The sequence below is a fragment of the Carcharhinus amblyrhynchos genome, chromosome 3 (assembly GCF_965287045.1).
Source record: "Carcharhinus amblyrhynchos chromosome 3, sCarAmb.v2.hapA, whole genome shotgun sequence".
Lineage (NCBI taxonomy): Eukaryota > Metazoa > Chordata > Chondrichthyes > Carcharhiniformes > Carcharhinidae > Carcharhinus > Carcharhinus amblyrhynchos.
The window spans coordinates 113,980,388-114,004,389 of record NC_137326.1 but is presented as its reverse complement, the minus strand read 5'-3'; the positions used below and the strand labels follow the sequence as shown (position 1 = coordinate 114,004,389).

At 40.9% G+C, this 24,002-nt stretch overlaps 2 protein-coding genes across 3 annotated transcripts in view; both read left to right on the top strand.

The window, feature by feature from the left end:
- Positions 1–2,134, top strand: part of chrnd (cholinergic receptor, nicotinic, delta (muscle)) — a 40,433-nt gene extending 38,299 nt beyond the window's left edge. The window contains exon 12 of the mRNA XM_080186471.1: positions 270–2,134. Coding sequence (XP_080042597.1) covers positions 270–452 — 183 coding nt within the window. The 3' untranslated portion in view covers positions 453–2,134. The remainder of the gene's footprint in view (positions 1–269) is intronic.
- An 8,521-nt stretch (positions 2,135–10,655) lies between these two features.
- On the top strand, positions 10,656–21,119 carry LOC145341496 (phospholipid scramblase 2). Of its 2 annotated transcripts, none has more exons than XM_080186470.1 (7): positions 10,656–11,192; positions 13,879–13,953; positions 14,740–14,932; positions 15,664–15,775; positions 18,219–18,309; positions 20,610–20,668; positions 20,759–21,119. In XM_080186470.1, the coding sequence occupies exons 1-7, from the start codon at positions 10,796–10,798 to the stop codon at positions 20,783–20,785; spliced, it is 954 nt and encodes a 317-aa protein (XP_080042596.1). In that variant the 5' UTR covers positions 10,656–10,795; the 3' UTR covers positions 20,786–21,119. The 2 variants fall into 2 exon arrangements, with proteins under 2 accessions (XP_080042596.1, XP_080042595.1); XM_080186469.1 differs by having other exon boundaries at positions 10,659–11,192; positions 18,219–18,318; positions 20,759–21,117.
- Positions 21,120–24,002: the final 2,883 nt, after the last annotated feature.

Genomic DNA, 24,002 nt, shown 5'->3' with positions numbered 1-24,002 from the left:
TCACCAGGCAATTGTGGGCCAACTCCACCACCCCAAAACATGCCGTGGGGGAGCAAAATCCCCCCTCTATACAACTGACAGCAATTCATTAGATAAAATGTTATTCTTTGCTTGTTTATTTTAACTTTTTATCTGAAGTGTGCTTTAAGAGCAAGCTGACCATTTGATTCACCAACAGACAGTGGGACAGTCAGTACAAAGAGCTTTTTTGCGTAAACTTCCATAAAAGAAGAGTCGTCTCAATTAAACTTCTTTTCTTTCCATTTCAGGAAGTTGACAGCTGGAATCGAGTGGCCCACACATTAGACAGGCTGTGCATGTTCATCATAACTCCAATAATGATCTGTGCAACATTCGTCATATTCCTGATGGGAAGCCTCAATCATCCCCCACCATTACCATTTGAAGGTGACCCCTTTGAATATTCAGCAGATCGCCCACGATGTATGTAGATTTCAAGAGACTACAAAATACAGGACATCACAGTAGAGGCTGCTGGATATGTCCCCATTGTCCATCAGTCCCAATCAGCCATCCTCATTATTCATACTTGAACACTAAACGTATTCATGTAGAGAAAGCTGGAAAGGATGCAAGTGCATCACTAGAGTTACATGCCGAAACAATTATAAATATAGTTATAAATAGGCAAAGAAATTTTAAAGAATACAATTATGCATGCATCCATGTACTTATGCATACAAATATACATTATAATGAATGCTAGAAAATACTGGAAGCTCAAAGCTTGAAATCAGCTGTTTCTTTTCAGAACAGCCTGTAATATTGATTCTGCTGAAGTAAGAAGTCTCACAACAATAGGTTAATGTCCAACAAGTTTATTTGGTAACACAAACTTTCAGAGTGCTGCTCCTTCAAGGGACAGTGCTCCGAAAGCCCGTGCTATCAAATAAACCTGTTGTGGACTTTGACCTGGGGTGTTATGAAACTTCTTACTGCCTATCCCAGTCCAACGCCAGCATATCCACATCAATGTTGTTGAACTGTATGCTGTAATTATGTTGTATATTGTGTTGTACTGCTAGCAGCTCCAGAGTTAAGTCACTTCCAACAGGCAGGAGTTGAGCCTTGCATGTACAGAACTTCATTTTCAAATTAATGGGAACATAGTTGTGAGCATTGTTTACTTGGAACATTTAAAAATAAAAATGTCTGCTTGTTTATTAAATATTCTGGAGTTCTCGCAGTTTTGAACACTTGATGTGACATTATTCCGTAATTGTAATTCACCAAGTGTTAAACACATGTCATTGACTCTATGCAGTGTTCTGGAGTCAGATCAGAAACTGACTGTGAAATTATGCCACTGCTCTGCTAAGTGCAAAAATCACTTAACAATGAGCAAATGGACGTCTTTCCAATTTCCTGCACAATAATCCAGCAAAGTGTAAATCATTTGTTTTTCTAAATATAGACAAAATTTCTAAATATGCACCTACAGAATACAGTGCACACATGTGTGCACTGGGACATATACATAATCATACATAAACATCAACACTAAAGGGTATACATGAACATGTGTGCAGCATACAGATACATTTATGAATCTGAACAAATTCACACATGTTCAAGATGTGTTCTTGTTGTTATTACATGCACCACAGCCAAAAGAAAATGCACTGAATTCCAGAAATTGGTATTCCTGAAAGAGAACCAAATAACTGTTACTGCCAAAAAAAACCATGCTGTGTTTCAAAGTCTACATATTAGCATTTATTCTGACAACGCTTCATATAATCATATATCACATAATTTCTATTTCACCTTGTATCAAAATTTTCTTAATTGCATTTGAAAGTAAAGAATGTTAAACCACAAATAAAGTTACTGGAGAGCTACTGACCATACTCCTTCAATTTACAGGGTCATTATCTGCTGCTCAGAATAAAATGTACAATGGGCTGTGATGCAATTCCATTACACTGCATCAAGGAGTAGCACAATGCACATTCCAGAATATGATGTAGATCCCAAGCTTAACTGTTCTATTAAAGGAAGAACAAACACTTCCCTAAAGAGAAAGAACAAACACATCAGGGTAATTCACCCTGATACACCTCTTAACAACTGGTTGCTATGGACAATGAGACCAGGTCACTTGCTAACTTTACTGGATGAATGTTTTATTAATAATTAGTCAAATTTTGAGAAACCTAGTGTTTTGAAAAATGTAAGCTTTTTTCTCAGTAAACAGAGCATTCCTGCTTAAAAAAAACTCTTGATACTTCCAATTTGTTATTCTGTTCTTTCAGTTCAATTGTTCAAGTTGGGGCGGGGGGTGGTGATATAAAGTATTGTTAAGTTTCTTCACTATGTTTTCTTCAGTTCATCCGGCACTCAGTAAGATCTGCACTCACGCACATGCAGGATCAAGAGAGTGGTGCACTCGGGTTCTGTCATCAGGGATACACATCATTATCTGGAACTGCTCCATTTGAAATTCTACAGCTGTGTTCAGCTGCCGTTCTAGTAAGATCTATGAGTACATTTCACTGGAAGTCAACTTTGGAATCACATTACTCAAGTTTTTAAAGTTCAGCTGAAGATTTTAAATATTCCCATTATTGTGGTTATAGATGTGAATTTGAAGTGCAAAGTCTTGGGAAAATCGTGGATTAATCATGGAAAGAATATAAAAAAAAGTTACCATGAAATTCATGACCTATCACAAGCATGCTTTTTTGCACACATGTCGCACAGTTTCCTTTTTCCCAAAAACAAGATGTAGTTCTCCTCATAATTTAAAACCTAATCAATCCTGTAGTTTCTGTACGAACTATCTTCCTCGAACCAATGGGCTGAACAGAGACTGATAGCCAAGTTCCGCACACATGAGGACGGTCTCAACAGGGATCTTGGGTTCATGTCGCACTATCTGTAACCCCCGTGACTTGCCTGGGTTTGCAAAACCTCACTTACTGTACTGTCTGGAGACAATACACATCTCTTTAACCTGTGATCAGTGCTCCTTCCACTCACATTATCAGCCACTTCAGGTCTTGAACAGCAGGTTAGGTGTAAGGATTCGCATTCTAATCAGTAATCTCTAAACTGTCTGTGCTTTATATGCTCTGTCTGAGGCCAGAACTCTCCATTCACCTGACAAAGGGGCTAACCCTGAAAGCTTGCGAGTATATTATCAAATAAATAGGTTGGACTAAAACCTGGTGTTGTCAGACTTTTTACTGAATCTTACAGGCCAGCTGTAGATGGGAAAACAGGTAGGTAGACCCGTAAATTAGAGCACTGTCATCAGCAATGCATCACTACCAGCTCACATGGGCCACAATTTCACAGACAGTAAGGGAGCTGCAGGTGGACCGTCTGCCCATGGCCCAGTTGAGGTCCTTAAGTGGGCAATTAATCCTCAATTAATGCTCGTATTTAACAGATGATGGGAAAGGCTTGCATTCAATGTGTAGGATTAATGCTGTGGGCTGGTCAGTGAAAGGCAGGTGGGGGCAGGGAGGTAAACCCTTCCTGGATCCCTTATGCCCAACACAGTTTTGTCTTCTCTTGTCCACTTTCCATCATCCACCCCCACCCCAATGCCTTGTCCAGCATGCTCTCCCATCCCTCCAGCTGCAACCCAATCCCAGTGAGACCCCAGGCTTACTTGGTTTGGGTGTATCCATGATTCCTCTTTCTCCTGGACCTCCTGCAATAGCAGTGGTAGTCAATGCATTGCTGATCCTGGTGTGGTACAGAGTTGTTGGTCTCCAATTGACCACGAAATCTGTGAAGCAGCACTTCCTTCTAGAGAGGGATGGAACTTCCACCTCATACCAATTAAAATGCCATTGCCTGAAAACTAAAGAGGGGTGAATCAGCCGTGCAGAGGCAGGTTTGCTCTCATTATTTATGCTGGGCTGTGGGTGTCCGCCCTCACTGTGTAATCCAGCTCAATGTCCCTTTAAAGATAAAGTGCCCAAAGCTGCCCATATTTCAAATACTCCTCCACAAGAGAGCAACAGTTACGTCAGTTCAGCTTCTCCGATGTTGAATGTTGATCAGCAACTTTGATAAGAACATGAATAAGATCTCACATCATTGTGGCATAAAATAATGTAACTCGATATTCCAGCAATGCCAGAATTTTTCATTATTTTAGTTTTCCGATTTAGGAGAGGGCAGTTCTCGATCATTTACTAAAGGTTAGGGCAGCACGGTGGCACAGTGGTTAGCACTGCTGCTTCACAGCACCAGGTACCCGGGTTTAATTCTGCCTTGGGTGACTGCATACATGTTCTCCTTGTGTCTGCGTAGGATTCCTCTGGATGTTCAGGTTTTCTCCCACACTCCAAAGATGTGTGGGTTAGGTTGATTGGCTGTACTAAATTTCCCCTTAGTATCAGAGGGATTGGCAGTGTAAATACATGGGGTTACAGGGATTTGGCCTGGGTGGGATTGTTGTTGGAGCAGGCTTGATGGGTTGAATGGCCCCCTTCTACACTGTAGAGATTCTATGATTCTAGGTTTAATTTGGCCCATTTCAGAATCAGTCAAATAAATGAATTGTTTCCTGTCCTGTCCAATATAAAGTATGATCTGTGCTGATTGTTTAAGACTTAGAGGGTCCATCCTGGCCTGAATTATTAGTTTTGTTTTGTTTTAAACAGAGAACAAAGAACAACGAACAACACAGCACGGGAAACAGGCCCTTCGGCCCAACGAGCCCGCGCCGCCATCCCATTGTCTCAGTGACCTATTCATGATTTTAGTCTACGCCTAATGTGCGAGGATCAGGGAGGTCCAATATACGGACAATTTGTTACCCAATCAATCAGCCTAAGAGCACATCTTTGGGGTGTGGGAGGAAACCGGAGCACCCGGAGGAAACCCACGCAACCACGGGGAGAACGCGCAAACTCCCACAGACACAGGCCCAAATCCATGTGTCCGCACAGCAACAGAGATAGTCTCTGAGCTGTCATGTTGCCCTCGAGATTTGGACTATTCAGATATATCTTGGTTCAGTTAATGTACTGGGGTGCGTCCCTTTCTCTGTATGTTCTTGATCCAGTTGAACCAAGGGATATTTTTAATTTTGCAGGCCAGAGTTTGTCCTTTATCATAGCTCATGTCAATATTGCAATTACTGGATGTTTTGTAAGCTCCTGGTAATAATGGGAGAATTTTAACCAGACAAGATGGGTGGTTTGAGACTGGACAGCAGATGAAACTGTCGGTGTGTGGGGAATCTGGAAGGAATCTACTGACCTTTGACCTGAGTGCAATCTGTCGCATGCTGGAAGCCCTTGGGAGGCAGGCCAATCAGCCAAACTAATCATAGCTCTTTAATCTTTCACCTCTGACTCCATCCATTTACAGGTGGTATTTGGGGAATTTTGCAAACTGCTTCCTGCATGTAAATCTCACAGGTGATGAATATCCTGTTTGCCAAGATCAGTATTTCAGAGCAATTCTCAACTGGTGCAGACACTTATACTGCCTGGGGGCTCAAATGTGGCTTCTTCCCTCATCTCCAGGAAATCATAAACAACACATGTGTCCCAACTCAAGACAAGGCCTCCATGAGATGCTGAGGGCAAAACTGCATTCCAGCACAATCTGCAACCTTGTGGCCCGCATATCTCCCATGCTAACATTAACACCAAGTCAGGATTAACCTGGTTCAATGAATCATGCAGGAAGTCATGTCAGGAGCAACACCTGGCATACCTAAAAATGAGCTGCCAACTTGGGGAGGCTACAACATAGGATTACTTATGTGCCAAACAGCATAAGCAGTAAATAATAAACAGAGCTAAGCAATCCACAACCAACTAAATTCTGCAGTCCTGCCACATCCAGACATGAATGGTGATGGACAAATAAATTTTGGATGAGGAGACTCCACAAATATCCCCATCTTCAATAATGGAGGAACCCAGCACAGTGCAAAAGACAATCGTCAGTCAGAAGTGCCAAGTGGATGATCCATCTTGGCCCCTTCTATATGTCTCCAGCATCACTGATGTCAGTCTTCAGCCAATTCGATTCACATCATGTGATATCAATAAATGGCTGAAGGCGCTGGATATTGCAAAATCTGTGGGCCTTGACAGTCTTCCAGTAATAGTACTGAAAACTTGTGCTCCAAAACTTGCTGTACTCCTAGCCAAGCTGTTTCAGTACAGCTACAACACTGACATCTACCTTGCAATGTGAAAAATTGTCTAGTGATGTCCTGCACATAAAAAACAAGACAAATCCAATCTGACCAGTTACTGCCCCATTAGTCTCCTGTTGATCATCAGTAAAGTGATGGAATGGGTCATCAACAGTGCCTTCAAGCAGTACCTATTCAGCAATAACCCACTCACGGACGCTCAGTTTGCTTTCGGCCAGAATCACTCAGCTCCTGACACCATCACAGCCTTGTTTCAAATGTGGACAAAACAGCTGAATGCCAGAGGTGAGGTGAGAATGACTACCCTTGATATCAAGGCAACATTTGATCAAATGTGGCATTAAAAAGCCCTGACAAATTTGGAATCAATGGGAATCAGGAGGAAAACTCTCTGCTGGTTGGAGGCATACCTGGTACATGGGAAGATGGTTGTCTCCGCTTCAGGGCATCACTGCAGGAGTTCATCAGGGTAGTGTCCAAGACCCAAGCATCTTCAACTTCTTCATCAATGACCTTCCTTCCATCATAAAATCAGAAATGGGGATGTTTGCTGATGATTGCACAATGTTCAGCACTGTTTTCAACTCCTCAGATATCGAAGCAGTCCTTTTTCATTCGTTCATGGGATGTGAGTGTTACTGGATGGGCTAGCATTTATTGCCCATTCCTGAGGGCATTTAAGTATCAAGCACATTGTTATGGGTCTGGAGTCACATGTAGGCCAGGCCAGGTAAAGATAGCAGGTTTTCTTCCCTAAGGGGATATTAGTGAACCAGGTGGGTTTTTATGACAACTGACAATGGTTTCACAATCTTAGTTAGACTTTTAATTCCAGATTTTTATTGAATTCAAATTTCACCACCTGCGTTGGGATTCAAATCCAAGTCCCCAGAGCTTAAACCTGGGTCTCTGGATTACTCGCCTAGCAATAATACCACCATACCACTGCTAACCCGAAAGATCCCCCCCTCCACCATACCACTGCTACTCTTAGACATGGTGCAATCTCTGTAGCTTCAGCAAATCTATACAGGCTACTTGCAGTCCTGTGCTGACTGCTGAGATGCTTTTAGTCAACACCCTCTAGGTTTTGTAGCTCAGCAGGGCCCTACTTGCGCCTGTTCAAGGGCAGACTTGTCCATCAGGATAGGAGTTTAAAGTTTATTTATTGTCACAAGTAGGCTTACATTAACACTGCAATGAAGTTACTGTGAAAATCCCCTAGTCGCCACATTCCGGCACCTGTTCAGGTATTCTGAGGGAGAATTTAGCATGATCAATGCACCAAACCAGCACATCTTTCAGACTGTGGGAGGAAACTGGAGCACCTGGAGGAAACACACGCAGACACTGGGGGAACATGCAGGCTCCGCACAGACAGTGACCCAGCCAGGAGGGAATATTTTGGTTACTTCAATGATTCAATATTGGGATTTTACTAAGATGGAGGGCCTGGCAAGAGATCAGAAGTGGAAGTGTTTTCAGTGGTTCCATTTCTATGTCCCCCTTCCCCATCTTCCCTTTCATGGCCTACCTGCACTGTAAAAAGTCTGACAACACCAGGTTTTAGTCCAACCTATTTATTTGATAATACTCACAAGCTTTCGAGGGGACTGCCTCTTCGTCAGGTGAATGGAGAGTTCTGGCCTCAGACAGAGCATATAAAGCGCAGACAGTAGAGATTACTGATTAAAATGCGAATCCTTACACCTAACCTGCTGTTCAAGACCTGAAGTGGCTGACAATGTGAGTGGAAGGAGCACTGATCACAGGTTACAGAGATGTGTATTGTCTCCAGACAGTACGGTCTCAACGGGGATCTTGGGTTCATGTCGCACTATCTGTAACCCACATGACTTGCCTGGGTTTGCAAAACCTCACTTACTGTACTGTCTGGAGACAATACACATCTCTGTAACCTGTGATCAGTGCTCCTTCCACTCACATTATCAGCCACTTCAGGTCTTGAACAGCAGGTTAGGTGTAAGGATTCGCATTTTAATCAGTAATCTCTAAACTGTCTGTGCTTTATATGCTCTGTCTGAGGCCAGAACTCTCCATTCACCTGACAAAGAGGCAGTCCCCTCGAAAGCTTGTGAGTATTATCAAATAAATCGGTTGGACTAAAAGCTGGTGTTGTCAGACTTTTTACTGTGTTTATGCCGGTCCAACGCCGGCATTCCCACATCATGACTACCTGCACTGCACAGATCACTTTGCTGCACTTATGCTGAGGCACTAAAGAGCCAAGGTGAGGCTATCCTCAATCCCACCTACCGTGACATTCTGAGTGTGCAGTCAGTTGACTCCTGTGACTGATGATCCGTGCAGGTGGCCACTCTTTCCACGGAAGCACACATCAGCATGAAGATCTGAGACATCATGGCACTCAGACTAGAGGCAGACTCCTTCAATATCTCACTAATCATGGAGCTGAAAATCATAGAGTCCCCACAGTGCAGAGGGAGTCCATTCAGCCCATCAAGTTGGAACTGACTCTCCGAAAAAGCATTCTACCCAGGCACTTTAATCCCAAATATCTACCCTACCAATTCTCCTAAGTTACACATCTTGGGACACTAAGGGGCAATTTATTGTAGTCAATTCAATTAACCTGGACTCTGGAAGGAAACCGGAGCACCCAGAGGAAACCCACGCAGACATGGGAAAAACATGAAAACGCCACACAGTCACCCAAGGCCAGAATCGAAGCCAGGTCCCTGGCGCTGTGGCACCCTAGCCAGCAGCGCTAACCATTGTGCCACCATACAAATGCTAACAGAACCTCGCACACATTTACTGTTGCTCCAGAATTCTGTGTCAACGGTTACTGGACCTCAGCATTATTGCCAACTGAATACAGCTTGAAGCGTCCTGTAGATGAAAAACAGTGTTTAGAACTGACAAGGTTAGAGAGTTCTAAGTCATTATTATGCACATTATCATTTTTCATTTCTTGCTGATATCAGAAGTGCGCACCAGGTGATGGACACAATGTTCTGTTGCCCATGATCAGTATGTTTTAAATGAATCTGGTGTGTATTTTCTTATGTCAACTAAATAATTTCAGCAGCAAGTTTTTGTGAGTTTTAAACTAAAGAAGGTTATTTATTCTCACATACTTCTCCCAAATGTAAACATGCTGCCTCACATACTCGTCTCACGCACATAAAGATTAGATACAAGTGAAGGTAATGCAATCCTGAAGTTTTATAATTATCCCAGTCTCTGACTTATAGCCTCTGGTCTCCCCTAAAGCAAGTCTGTAGTCTTTTGGTTGGCTTTTGCAACTCAAATGCCAAAGGCCTCGTGATTTTCAGCATCTATTTTAATAGACCTTTTGTGTTCCATTTTTGAAAGTATCGTCAGAAAGTTCATAACATACCAGGACAACAGTATGCCATGTTGCTGTATGATATTTAATTCTGTTACCAGTAACTAGAAACCTCCATTTCTGATGGCCAAATATTCTGAGACTCAGTTTATCCACAGTCAATCTTCCTCTGTGTTTGTCAAAGTGGAAGTGACTGGAGCATCAAGTCCAATTCTTTGCTTCTTCCGTTACAAGAAGAGAAAGGAATTGAGTGTGAATGATGGAATGATTTGAGAGGAAGGAGGTCACTGTGAGGGATCAATGCATACATTAAGATGAGGGTGAGTGCCAGTTTTTGCTGGTCAAATGGGAAATAAGGAGGTGCCAGACAAGGAGAGTATATATACAATATATTATAATACACACATGCAGATTCTGTTAATATGAGAAGTGATGTGCAGGAGAAGGCTCAGGAAGGTGAGGAGGTTAGAGTTGCATGTACATCAGCGTGTAGTTGAAAGTGCCAAACCACTTGTCCTTCCTGCTGTGATTAGGTCATTGTTGCAGCATTCTATCCTGCAGCATGGCAGCACATTCCTGCCTACAGACCCCCTCTGCTAATTCCAACCATGCTTGCTTGAATTTGGAGACAGACTTCTTCCTCCCACCCGCAGGGAAGAGAAACTGTCTGCAGGCTCTTATAACCTGCAGCTGCGTGTCCAGAATTGTTTCACTGAAAGAAGCCTTGTTGCATTGTGGCTTCAGTTCAACAGCTTCTTTTTTCTGGGTGAAAACCCCACCATACCTCAATTTTGATCCTCAGAGGGCCCATTTAAGCAGTGGAGCTGAAATAGTCAGATGTTGGTTGCCATAATGTCCAAGCCCTCTAACTGGCTGAGAAACCCAGAAGTCAGATGCAAGTGCACTTGTTGTATTAAAACATCATTGATATTCCGCATGAATATAAAGGGAAACACAGAAAACAGATGATATGTTCCAAGTTTTCAGAGAATCGGTATTGACTCTCAATTATCTAACAATTAAGTGAGTAAACTTATTTTACCTCCCAGTCTTGTGAAATTAAACTGAGTTTTCTGGGAATGTTTTCTCTGTCTGAAATTTATTCTAATGAATTCAGTGTTCCCTTGCTTTTCTTAAAGGCTTTGTTAGTGTTGCTGTTGCCCTCCCAAGAAAGGGTTCTACTTTTTGCCTGAGTTAATCTTTTATTAAAAAAAACAATGAAAATCCGGTGTGTTGTGATGGTAACTCTGGTAATCCGATAGTGAGAGCATTTTTTTTAAACAAGTGAGAAGAAGCAGGCAGAAATGTCTACAGTTACCACACAACCTGTCCCCTTCAGACTTTTGGAAAGGGAAAAACACATTGAAAATGCTTTAGGTGGATTGAAAGGAAAGAGGAGTAAAGGAAGTGAAGAAGCAGTGGATAATGTGATGTTTTCAGGTGCTGCATGGTCGCACTTAGACCCCATTAGGATTAATTCAGAAAAATCAAAAGACCTGGAAGAGAAAGCAGCTGATGGAGAGAGTTCCTTTGGGATTCAATTCAATAATTCACAGAAAGAAGAGTGGACAGAAACTGCTTTTCACAACCCTTCACTCTGTAAGGACATAAGGCGGCAAGGGACAATGCAGAAATTCCCTGGACTGCAACCACTCTGCGACCTCAATCAGCTATGTATCATTGCAAGGGCTGGGCAACAAGGTATGTAAATAATTTTTTTATATCAGTCCCTTTATGCAGCACGCATATAGGAAACTAGTATATAGTGTTTAGGTAATTGTAAACTATAGATGACAGGGAACAGGATTACAAATTGTATTTTGGTTTTCAAAATCACATCAGGTTTTGTAAAATGTCATGCACTCAAATTAAAGTTACCCATCTCTAATGTAACGTATACAAAAGTAAGCACAGAATAAAAAGCACAATGTTTTATTTAGTAGTGTTCAAAGAAAAGTCGGCTCCAGAACATGGGTTGAGATAACAAGGCGAAAGGGTTAAAATAACTTTATATACTTTGTTGTTACACAATTGAGAATCAATACTGATTCCCTGAAAATTAGAAGTAGGGTAAGTGAATGGTCCCTAACATTTACCTCTAATAACTGCAAATGACACATAGACATCTTTGCCATCAAGATGGACACTATTGTTATAATCTTAGTTGGTGTTACAACTGGACGGGAAGATTCTGAAATGGAACCATTGCTCAAAAGATCATAACTTTGACATTTTTTCTAGAAAATGTGGAGGAAGAGAGTCACAGGACTGCTAATTAGCTTTAACAACAAGAAAAAAAACACTTTCCAAACATGAAAAGTTTCATTTTGATACATTATTCTTTTACTGTCCCCCCCTTAGCTTTATAAATATACACAGATTTTAAGGTTAATGTGAGTCATAGAGTATATCTTAGGCCATGAATTAAACACTAAGGTAGAAACAAATTAGTGCAGATACTGGAATCTGAAACAAAAGCAGGAAATGCTGGAAAATCAGATATAATGGTCTCAGTAACACCGTCCCTTTAATCACACAGGGTGGCTGTGGTTAGGCACACGCCACATTGAACCCAAGTGTATTTTTGTGGATTTCTCCTCAAATTCCCCTCCAGATGATTCTCATACTATGAGTCACCTCGTCTCACTGAACTCTGGCTTCCGTACGAGTGATTTCAAATTCTGCTTATAAAATCACATTTTTCATTAGTGTCTGAGGTGAGGGAAACGTAAGTATGGTAGTTAAATTTGCACAGTAAGAGGTCCCACAACACCAGGTTAGAGTCTAACACGTTTATTTGGTAGCAAATGCCACTAGCTTTCGGGGCCATTCCGCCTCGTCAGGGGAACTCCCCACTCACCTAACGAAGGGAAAAAGCCCCAAAAGCTAGTGATGTTTGCTACCAAATAAACCTATTGGACTTTAACCTGGTGTTGCGGGACTTCTTACTGTGTCTACCCCAGTCCAACGCCGGCATCTCCACATCATGACTACCATAGACACCGTTAAGTTTACAGACAATACAAAGGTAGATTAGAAAGCATTTCATAAAGAAGACAAAAGGAGGAGCAGAGGGATTGAGTTGTTCTTGTGCGTAAGTCAGAAAAGGTTATCATACAGATACAGAATGTAATTGTTATGTGTTTGTATTCATTCTAATTAGCTCACTGAAGCACTGTTGCGTTAATGCATTCATATATACACTGGAAGTGAAGTCCCTAGTGCAGGAAACAGGCCGAGAAGTTGCAGCCATGTAACAGAGCACATGCAAATCCTGTTCCATTCCTTCTAACCCTCCCTAGTGTCAGCTAGCCCCATGATGCAGGGCATTAGCTCCTCTGTCAGGTTCAGGGGTTTACTAGAATGCTACCTGGAATGAGGGGGTTATCTTACAAGGATGGGTTGGGCAAACTGTGCTTGTTTCCATTGGAGTTTAGAAGGGTGAGGGCTGACTTAATTGAAGCAGATAAGATCCTGAATGGTCGTGACAACGTGATGTGGAAAGAACGTTTCCTCTTATGAATGAGACCAGAATTAGTGGGCGCCGCTTTAAAATTAGAGGCTGAGAAAATCTCTTTCCCTCAGAGGGTTATGCAATTTTAGAACTCTCTGCCTCGGAAGGCAATGGAAGTAGGATTACTGAACACTTTTAAGACAGAGGTAGATAGATTCTTGTTAGGCAAGGAATTAAAGTTTATAAGGGGTAGATGGGAATGTAGAACTCAAAACACAAGCAGACCAGCCATTATCTTACTGAATGGCAGAGCCAGCATGAAGGGCCAAATGGCAAACTTTAGCTCCTATTTTGTATGTTTGCAATAGCACTATTATGAAATACTAAGGTCATTATGTAACTGGGCTTGTAATAGAGTTATGGACCAATAATCCAGAGAATGCAATTTTAAATCATATCATGGCAACATAAGATTTTGAATTCCATTTAAACAAACTAGAAATTAAACGCTAATATCAATTAAAGTGACCTGATGCTGCCTGATTGTTGTATAACCCCAACTTGTTCACCATTGCCCTTTGGAGAAGGAAATCCATTGCCCTTACCGAGTCTAGCCTTTATGTAACTCTAATTCCGCATCACTGCGGTTGATTCATAATTTCCCTCTTGAAGTGCCCTGACAAGTTATTCTGCTGCTTTAAACTAGAAGTTCAGGAAAAAGGCCCTTTACCACCATCAGGCCAACAAAAGAAACACAATAAAAGTCAGCCTTGTGTAAGTTGAGAATGACTCGAACAAGATAACAAACTTTCATAACTGCCTTTGACTGATAATTATTTTCACCACAGAAGTTATTATAATGTAGAACTTCAGACAGTATTTAGTCTCAAAGGCATTTGCTGATAACCTATCATTGTTCTGTTTCTATTTGAGGGCTTACCTGTGATCCTGGCAGAGCATACATTATCACCTCTCAAAAAGGTGAACAATTGTACATGGCATCAGAAGGTAATGTTTTAGGTGACACAACAATGAAAAAGGCAAAATATTATTGCATAGAGTTGAAAAGAAACGGTACGAATGCCGGAGAAATTGATATGAATCTAGCAGGATATACTTGGAAAAAGGTACAGATGTACCATGAAGTGCATCTGACATTCTAAACAGGGGAGAAGTAAATTTTGGGGGATAGAATGACAGATTGTTTACAGGGCTCGAAAGTGCTTCTTGTGCTTGCTGTTTTTGTTGGGGGCAGTGATGGGTGGGTGGGAGGGGGGAGGGGGGAGGGGGGGGAGGGGGAGGGTGGGGTGGGGGAGGGGGAGGGTGGGGTGGGGGAGGGGGGAGGGGGAGGGTGGGGTGGGGGTGGGGGGAGGGTAGGGGAGGGTGGGGGTAAGGGGAGGGTGGGGGTAGGGGGAGGGTGGGGTGGGGTGGGGGTGGGGGGAGGGTAGGGGAGGGTGGGGGTAGGGGGTGGTGGGGAGGTGGGAGGGGCTGGGGAGGTGGAGGGGAGAAAGAGATGTTTTTGGCTTCCATGCTTCAGGCTAATCTTGTAAGGGAGTCTTAGTTCCTATGATGTACTCTGAACCACAAAGAGAAGCTGAGGCTTTGTGTGCTTTCTGAGCTGTATTATAGAATTCTGGAAATGTTGAAGTATTAACCCTGGACTCTAGGAAAGCAGTTCTAAAATAAAGCAAAGCCACAAGAGACTTTCCATTTGAAACCCTGAGAAAATAATGGAACATTTGAAAGAACATTTGACCCATTTATGAACTTGCATCAGTTTTATTTCTTCTTCAGATACTTCCTGCCTGTGTTTGAATTTGTGTGGTGCAGCCCGGTCCTGTTGTATAAAGATCTACAACCTGCAATCAGAGGAGGTACTGCACTTTACCAGACCCTTCAGGGTGGATGCCTGTTGTTTTGGATGCTGCCTTATGGAGATATACGTGTTCAATGCCCAGAAGGAACAAATTGGCACAATTAGGCAAAGGTAAATCCAATCATGTTTTGTTTCCATTTATTTAGACCAGTACAAGGATAATTGTTGGCAGCAATGTATCTAATTTGTTTCAACTCAATTGGGCTATAGCAGTATGGCTCAAATGCTTTAATAAATTTCATCTAATTAAATATTGGGAAGATTGAAGCCATTGATTTCAATCCCTCCCACAAACTGAATTGTTAAGCCCCACTCCATCTTCCTCCCTGGTACACCCTGCGGTTGAACACTGTTCACAAATTTGATGTCATATTTGATCCTTGAGATGAGCTTCCGAACACATATCTATCCATCATTATGAAAGCCTATTTCCACCTCCATAACAACGCTAGACCCTGTCTTTGACTTAGCTCATATGCTACTGAAACCCTCATCCATGCCTCTGTTATCTTTAGCACTCCTGAAAGACCTCTCATGTGCCTCCTTCTGTAAGCCCCAAATCATCCAAACTATTACTGTTCGTGTTATAACTCATACCAAGTTCTGTTCACTCATCATCCCTGTGCATGTTGACCTACTTTGGTTCCCTGTTAAGCAATGCCTCGATTTAAAAATTCTCATCCATTTTTTCAAAGTACTGCATGGTCTTGGCCCTCACCGCCTCTGTAGTCTCCCCCAAACCAACAATCTTCCAAGATATCTATGCTCTTCCAATTCTGGTCTCTTGAGCATTCCAAATTTTAATCTCTTCACCATGTGTCCCTTCGTGTCTCTGGCTACAGGTGGAGCATATTCACCCCATTGCTGGAAATCTGTGACATGGATGGGTATGGGATTATGAAAATTCATGGCTCCTGTTGTCCTTGCCGCTGTTACTCGGATCAGGAATTCAAGGTATAAAACAATCAACATAATTTAGCTGATGCTCACTGTTACATCATTCCAAGTAAAATTGAGTAAAGAGTCACTTAGGTTGGAGGGACCTTTTGTTAATTGTATTAATTAATGACCTTCCCTTCGTCCTAAGCCTTATCAGGTCAGCAATATGCATGTTTACTGTTGATTGCAGTGTTCAGTTGCACTCAGCTTCTTAGACAAAGAAGCAGTCTGTGCCACACATGGTACTTGTACATTTGAGCACCACCCACCGACCCCCACCACACACACCCCACTCCCTTGGTTTTTAGAAGTACCTTGTCTAGAAATAGAAGGACAGGTGCCATTATCACTTGGAGAAACACCCTGTAGCCATTCCTCTTAGTGGCTAAGAGGTGGAGAGACTCTTCCCGCTCAGAAAGGATAATAGGACTAGGGGGCACAGCCTCAAGATAAAGGGGGGGCGGTTTAGAATGGAGTTGAGGAGGAACTTCTTCACTCAAAGGGTGGTGAATCTCTGGAATTCTCTGCCTGTTGAAGTGGTGGAGGCTACCTCGCTAAATATTTTTAAGAAGCGGGTTGATGGGTTTTTGATAAGAGAGGGGATTAAGGGTTATGGGGAGAGGGCGGGAATGTGGAACTGAGCCACGACAGATGAGCCATGATCTTATTGAATGGTGGGGCAGGCTCGAAGGGCTGGATGGCCTACTCCTGCTCCTATTTCTTATGTTCTTATGCTAACTGCACATTCTCAATCATCCTCAGAATTTGTCTCCATTTTAAAATGTAAAACTCAGCTCCTTTTAAAGTCCAATATTTGTGTACATTTTATGTTTTTTCCTCCATCATCATGACACCATTAACATCCTGGGGATCAAAAGAATCAATCAGAAACTCAGATAGATCAGCATATAACTACTGTGGCTGCTAGAATGGGTCATAAGCAGAATATTCTGTGGCAAGTGACTCATTTCCTGATTTCCCAAAGCCTTTCCACCATCTACAAATCATGAGGGTGATGGACCATCATCCACATGTCTGGATGAATGCAGATCTAATCACAATCAAGAACCTTGAGATCATCCAGGAGAAAGCAGCTCACGACTCGCATCTCGGCCACCACCTTAATCATGTCTTTGATGGCTAGTGCATTGTGGCTGCTACATGCGCCACCCCTAAAATGCATTGCAGTAATTTGCAAAGGATTCTTCAAAGCACCTCCCAAATCCACAATCTCTACTGGCTAGAGGGAAAAAGGTGGTAGGTGCACAGGAACCTGTTGCAAGTTCCCTTCCAAGTCACACAACATTCTGACTTGGAACTTTACTGCCATTCCTTCATGGGTGTTGGATCTAAATCCAGGAACTCCCAGGCTATGCACTGTGGTGTACTTTCATCACATGGATGCAGTAACTTAAGGCTGGCTCACAACACCTTCTCAAAGGCAATAAATGCAGGCCTGGCTTGCAGTGCTCCAATCTTATAAACAAATAAAAAATGGAATATAATTCTGATTTGTATTCTGATTGACTTTGATTTAGTGCCAACCAAGAATAATCATTTAGTCAGTCAGCGTACCCTCCCAGTCAGGCTGTTCCAGAATGACTCTGAGTCCAGCCAGAAATCATAATTCCAACCAAAATAAATGATCCTTCTCGTGGGCCACACAAGGTTCCCCACTCCAATAAGAAAGATCTAAAGTGTCACTAATGTGGCAAGAAATTGAATGCTTCAATAAATGGTTAGGAGTTGTTTGGACAAAATGTACAATACACTCTAACTTTGCTTCCTTCTTGAAAGTATGAACTTCTAGATTGCGCTGATCCTATTTTCAATACTTTCCTTGGATTCTGGTCAATCTTGTGAGCTGGTTCAAGACTTACATATACAATAAACACTATCCTTTAATGTTGTGATTGACCTGGCAATAGTAATAGTAATTTTCAGCAAAATGACTGAAAATAAAGGGAGGCCATTTTCAAAGATGTTGAGAAGCAGTAACAAGCTGAAGATTTTCTAACAAAACAACACCAATCATTCCTTATCTATTAACTTCTCAAAGGTCGATTTTAGTGAACTCAACTCTTTTTTAAAAAGTAAAGGAAAATAGGAATGTAATTAACTCATCTTCCATTATTAATCCAAAAGGAACAGAAAGTTGTTGAAGCTTGAGACAGACAAAATAAACGTAGAGCTGCTATCCTTTGTGTTAATGTTTGGGGGGAATTCTGGCACGTAACAAATTTACATCTGCAATAGATTTTATTGGTTTGCCAGCAGCTAAGATCAGAGGTAACTAGATATTATAAGATTTAAAATTGGTCACAGGTTTTAAACAATGTTTGCCAAAAATTTGTAAACCAATGTGATGATGTGCCGCAATTTCATATCTGTAAAACAACCTCTGTAGTGTTGATGATACTGTTGCCATCTATAAACAATACATGTTATAACATTACAGATTACATCCAAGATTGGGAATCACTTAGGACTGATCTGGAAGCGGTGGCAAGGGTACAATTCAGAATACAACATGGATCACGAATACTTTGGTGTGGATTGTAAGAACATTTAATAAGGAGCAGTTAACAAAAGTTGAAATATTTGTTCATCGAACTCTCAAAACACCACCTAACTTGATGCTTTACCTTGTGTTTTACACATAAATACACAATGAAAATGCATCAATTTTTCTTTTATTGATAAAATTTGGAATATTGTGCTTTTGTCAGATAGAAGTCAATACAAATCTTAATACAAAGCAAAAAACAGGGGATGATGGAAATCTGAAATAAAAACAGAAAATGTTGGAAATGCTCAGCAGGTCTGCCAACATCTGTGGACAGAGAAAGTGGGTTAAGTTTAAGTTTATTTCTTAGTGTGACAAGTAGGCTTACTTTAACACTGCAATGAAGTTACTGTGAAAATCCCCGAGTCTCCACACTCTGGCACCTGTTTGGGTACACTGAATTTAGCATGGTCATTGCACCTAATTAGCATGTCTTTCAGACTGTGGGAGGAAATCCACCCAGACATAGGGAGAACATACAAACAGTCACCTAAGCCGGGAATCGAACCCAGGTCCCTGGCACTAACCACTGTGCCACAATATCTCAAATTGATGATCCTTCATTTCCCGTTTTTATTCCAACCTTGCTAGTTTCAATTTTCATGAGTCTACTTTCCTCTTTATCATTCCCAGTGCAGAACTTTGTCTGCAAGGAGAATATATTGGAGAAGTAGCCACACACACTACTTACAATTTCCCATCTAGTTTTTACTGAGTTGACCATAGTGGATAGTGTGTACCTAATTTGCTGGTTTATCTTTCTGATACGTAGAGCTCTTTGCCAGGGATGCTGAAGCCAAAGTGCAATCAGGTTTGGTTCCAGTAAGAACACTTTGGAAGGTTATAGTATATGCCAGTCATGCTATCTAGTTAGTTAAAAAGAAATCTGGACTGATGCACAAGAAATCTTTCGCCTTTGGTAAGTTGTGTTAAACACAAAAGATACCAGTATAGCAAAAGCACAATTAACGTCCTGATGTGAAGGACTTTTATTGTTCCACAACACTGATCAGTGTTCTGAAATAATATCTACCTACCTTTAATTTACAATTCAAAAAGTTGCAATACCAAATAGAATGAATATTTACTGCAAATGTACATGGCCAGCTTTTACTCATGCAGAATGTCAGGGGCAAATTAATACACTCATTTTGCAGTAACTGAACACCGATGTTTATGGCCTAGATTATCAAGAATGGTACTAGGGATTGAGGATTTCAATTCTGTGAAGAGATTAAAGCAGTTGGGATTGCCTCCTTAGAGCAGTGATTTGGAGAGATTTAATAAGTATTTGAAATCTTGGAAGGTTTTGGAGTAAATAAGGGGTGAGGAGTGGGGAAAGAGAGGCAGGTTGGTAACCATAGAGGATGGAGATTTAAGAATATTGCAAGAGGGGAGATGAAACCTTTTATTATTTTTATACTGAATCATTTAGGATTATCTGGAATGCACTGAAGGGACAGTGGGAGCAGATGTAACAGTAATATTCAAAAGAAAATTAGATATATACTTGAAAAGAAAAAACTTGCAGACTATGGAGGGAAAGTAGAGAATGAGACTTCAGTGAACTGTATTATCCAGCACTAGAACTGGAATTCTCTACTTACTGTAATTTTTCATTTTGATACTAAGGATGTGATTTTCTCCTCAGAGGCTGGTGTTAACACTTGTTCCCCTTCAATCCCACTATCATACAACTACTAAAATAGTCAAATTTATGGGTAGTTGTTAACTGCAATCTGCCCTTGTTCCAGTCTCAGCCTTTCACTGTTCCACAGCACCATGCTCCCTTGGTGCCATTTACTCGATTTGTGCACCCACAAGAGACCTTATAGGTGTAAAATAAAAGATTCCTAAGAATGACAGGAGAATTGCAAGCTTACCTAACAGGAATTGACAAACAGGCTATGTTCTCTTCTTAAAAAGAGCAAGCTCAGGGATAACCTCAGAGATCTTTACCATTATGAAAATCTTTTTTTAAAAAAAAGTCATCAATATACAAGATGGCCACTAAGAAATCAAACTGACTGGTAAGAATATGGATCTTTCTTCCATAAAGTGTTTTTGAGGTGAATATTCCAGATGTATTTAAGGGGAAGCTAGATACGCATATAACAAAGGGAATAGAAGTCTACGCAGATAAATAAGGGCAGGTGGGGAAAGATTCAAACAGGGCACAAATAGACTGGTTTTATTTTTGTGCTGTATATGTATGGATATAGCCTTATGATATTTGACCAAAAACTGTCCTTGTGTATTTACTTACTTTGTTTTTAAATATAGTTCCAATCAACATGGATCCAAATGCAAAGGTGCTTTTGCTGGCTGCAGCTTTCTTACTTGTAAGTTAAAAATTTAATCAAATATTACTTGTGTTTTCAGGTTAGTTTATCTTCTCCATTCACGTAATCATTGTTTTGTTTTTGTTACAGAATTACATGTACTTTGAAATGAGCTGAACTCCAAGATTTCTTCCATTCCCACCGTCAAGGTTGCTTGACAAACTAGTATAATTGTTGAAGTGAATAATGAAAATAAATTATGCTTCAGTTAATGGAAAAAAAACCTCTGTGGCTTGAAATAATTGATTCAGAGCAGGATATTTATCTGAAGTGATTTTGTATGACTGATGAAAAATACATGAGATGTGCATCTACATAATATACAACATCAATTATAAAGGATATTATTCTGGTAATCAATAAAAATCCTGAACGTTATTGAATTAATGGAAAATACAAGACTTTGGACAAGTTATTTGGCTGAAAATAAATAAGGCGTCACTTTTTTTAAAACTGAAAAGAGAATACTGCAGATGCTATAAATTTGAACTAAGAACAGAAAACGCTGGGAATATTCAACAGGAATATTCAACAGGAATATTCAACAGGGACATTATTAAACTAGAAAAAGTGCAGAAAAGATTTACTAGGATGCTACTGGGACTTGATGGATTGAGTTATAAGGAAAAGCTCAATAGACTGAGACTTTTTTCTCTGCAGCATAAGAGGCTGAGGGGTGACCTCATGCAGGCCTATAAAATAATGAGGGGCATAGACAGGGAAAATAGTCAATATCTTTTCCCAAAGATAGGAGAGTCTAAAACCAGAGGGCATAGGTTTTAGGTGAGAGATACAAAAGTGTCCAGAGGGGCATTTTTTCAGAGGGTGGTGAGCATCTGCAACAAGCTGCCAGAGGTAGTAGTAGAGGTGGGTACAATTTTCTCTTTTAAAAAGCATTTATGTTGTTACATGGGTATGATGGGTACAGAGGGCCAAATATGGGCAATTGGGATTAGCTTAGGGGTTTTTAAAAAGGACAGCATGGACAAGTTGGGCCGAAGGGCCTTTTTCCATGCTATAAACCTCTGTGATTCTATGAGGTCAGACAACATCCGTGGAGAGCGAAATGGAGTTAATATTTAGGGCTATGATCTTTTGTGCCAGGTAATGATCAGTTTGCAGACTCTCTCACAAATCCTCCTCACAACTTGGAGATGTTGCTGCCTCACAGCGCCAGAGGCCTGGGTTTGATTCCCAGCTTGGGTCACTGTTTGTGTGTAGTTTGCACATTCTCCCTGTATCTGCATGGGCTTACTTTGGGTGCTCTGGTTTCCTCCCACAGTCCAAAGATATGCAGGTTAAGTAGATTGGCTATGCTAAATTGCCCCTTAGTGTCAGAGAGACTAGCGGGGTAAATACATGGGGTTACAGGAATAGGGCCTGGGTGGGATTGTGGTTGATGCAGACTCAATGGGCTGAATGGATTCTATAGGATTTTGCTTTCCTATTTATATCAGCAACAAATTTGGTTACAAAAGTTTGTCCCTTCTTTCAAGTCATTAATAACCAGAAACTGCTGGAGCCAATTACTAATTGTAACTGGTGGAGTGCCACGGACAATTTGCTAACTTGAAAATGACCCATTTATCTCAACTGTTCCCTAATTAACCAATTCTCTACCAATAACCTCACAACAGAATTCTTATCTTGTATAGTAAACCTTTTTCTGGTGACACCTATTGAATGCCTTTTGGAAATCCATCAACTGATTCTCTTTATCCACATTGCTTATTACTTCTTTAAAGAACTGTAATAAATTTGTCAAACACAATTTCCCAATCATAAAACCATGTTGACTCTGCTTAATTGTACTATGATTTTCTAAATGTCTTGTTGCTACTTCATTAATAAGATTCTAGCATTTTTCCAATGACAGATGTTAGATTAACTGGCCTATAGATTTCTTTGTCTTGCTCTTAGCTTGAATAATACTGTTACAGTTGTGGTTTTCCCAACTGCTGGTACATTTCCAGAATCCAGGGAATTTTGGAAGATTACAACCGATACATCCACTATCTTGGAAGTGACTTCCTTCAAGATCCTAGATATAGGCCATCAGGTCTTGGGGACTTAGTTCCATTAGTTTTCCTCGTACTTTTTTTCTCCCCTCTAGTGATCATGATTGTTTTAAGTTTGTTCTTCTCTTCATTTTGCCATCCACTTCCCTACTATTCTTAAGATGTTATTTCTTTTACTGTGAAGACAGGTACAAAACATTTGTTCTGAAGTCGACCATTTTCTTGCTTCCCATTAATTTCCCATTCTCACCCTCCAAGTGATTAATGATCATTTTCTATACTTGTTGAAACTTTTACTATCTGCTTTTTATATTTCTTGCTAGCTTTCTCTTGCACTTCAGTTTCACTTTTTTGTTAAGTCATTCTTGACTGGTTTCTAAAATTTTTCCCAATCTTCTGGCCTCCCACTACTTCTTGTTCATTGTACATCTTTTGATATCGTCCTTAACCCCCTTTATCATGATGCATCTATGTGATAGTGACTTTTTTTTGCAATGGAATATATCTTTGTTCAGAGTTATGAAATAGCTCCTTGCATGCCTTCACTGCTTCTTTTCCAGGTTTCAGTAGGGCACTTTTGATTTAAAAGCTGCCCATCCCTCTGACACCCACTATGATCATCATCACTAATAAGCAATGTGCAAATTACTCATTCCGAACCTTTGCGCAACGACAAACAGAAGGGAAACAGACGGATTAAAGACAACACATTAAGGGCTTTTAGTCATAAAGTGCTCTTTATTTGAAAATAGCACAAACTGACAAATAACGTGAAGTTTTGCTGCTGGTCCAAATCTTTACATCTTCAAATAAAATACTGTTTATCAAGATGTAGCATTTATTCATAAAAGCAAAATATCAGAGGATAAACAGAAAGATAAAAAAGTAGAGAAAATAAATTAGGAAGATGAAAAATATGAAAATGCCATGCGTCAGGTGAAAACCAATAATTTATATACACAATTAGCAAGCAGACTCATTGAGTAATGCTTAGTAGAGACAACAGGGATCTCACCCACTATAGCTTGAGAGCTAGAAAGCACCCTTCATCACCTTGTAAAAGGAGGCCTGCTAACTGAAGTGACACTCAAGCAGTTAACTGGATAGTGGTGGGCCTTGCCCAGGATCAAGAATCTTGGGGCAGGAATCCAACTCACTGAGCTCTGCAAGCCAATACCGAACATGGAGATGCCAGCGTTTGACTGGGGTAAACACAGTAAAAAGTCTCACAACACCAGGTTAAAGTCCAACCAGTTTATTTGATAGTAAACCCATAAGCTTTCAGAAACGCTGTTCCTTTGTCAGGTGTGTGGAAA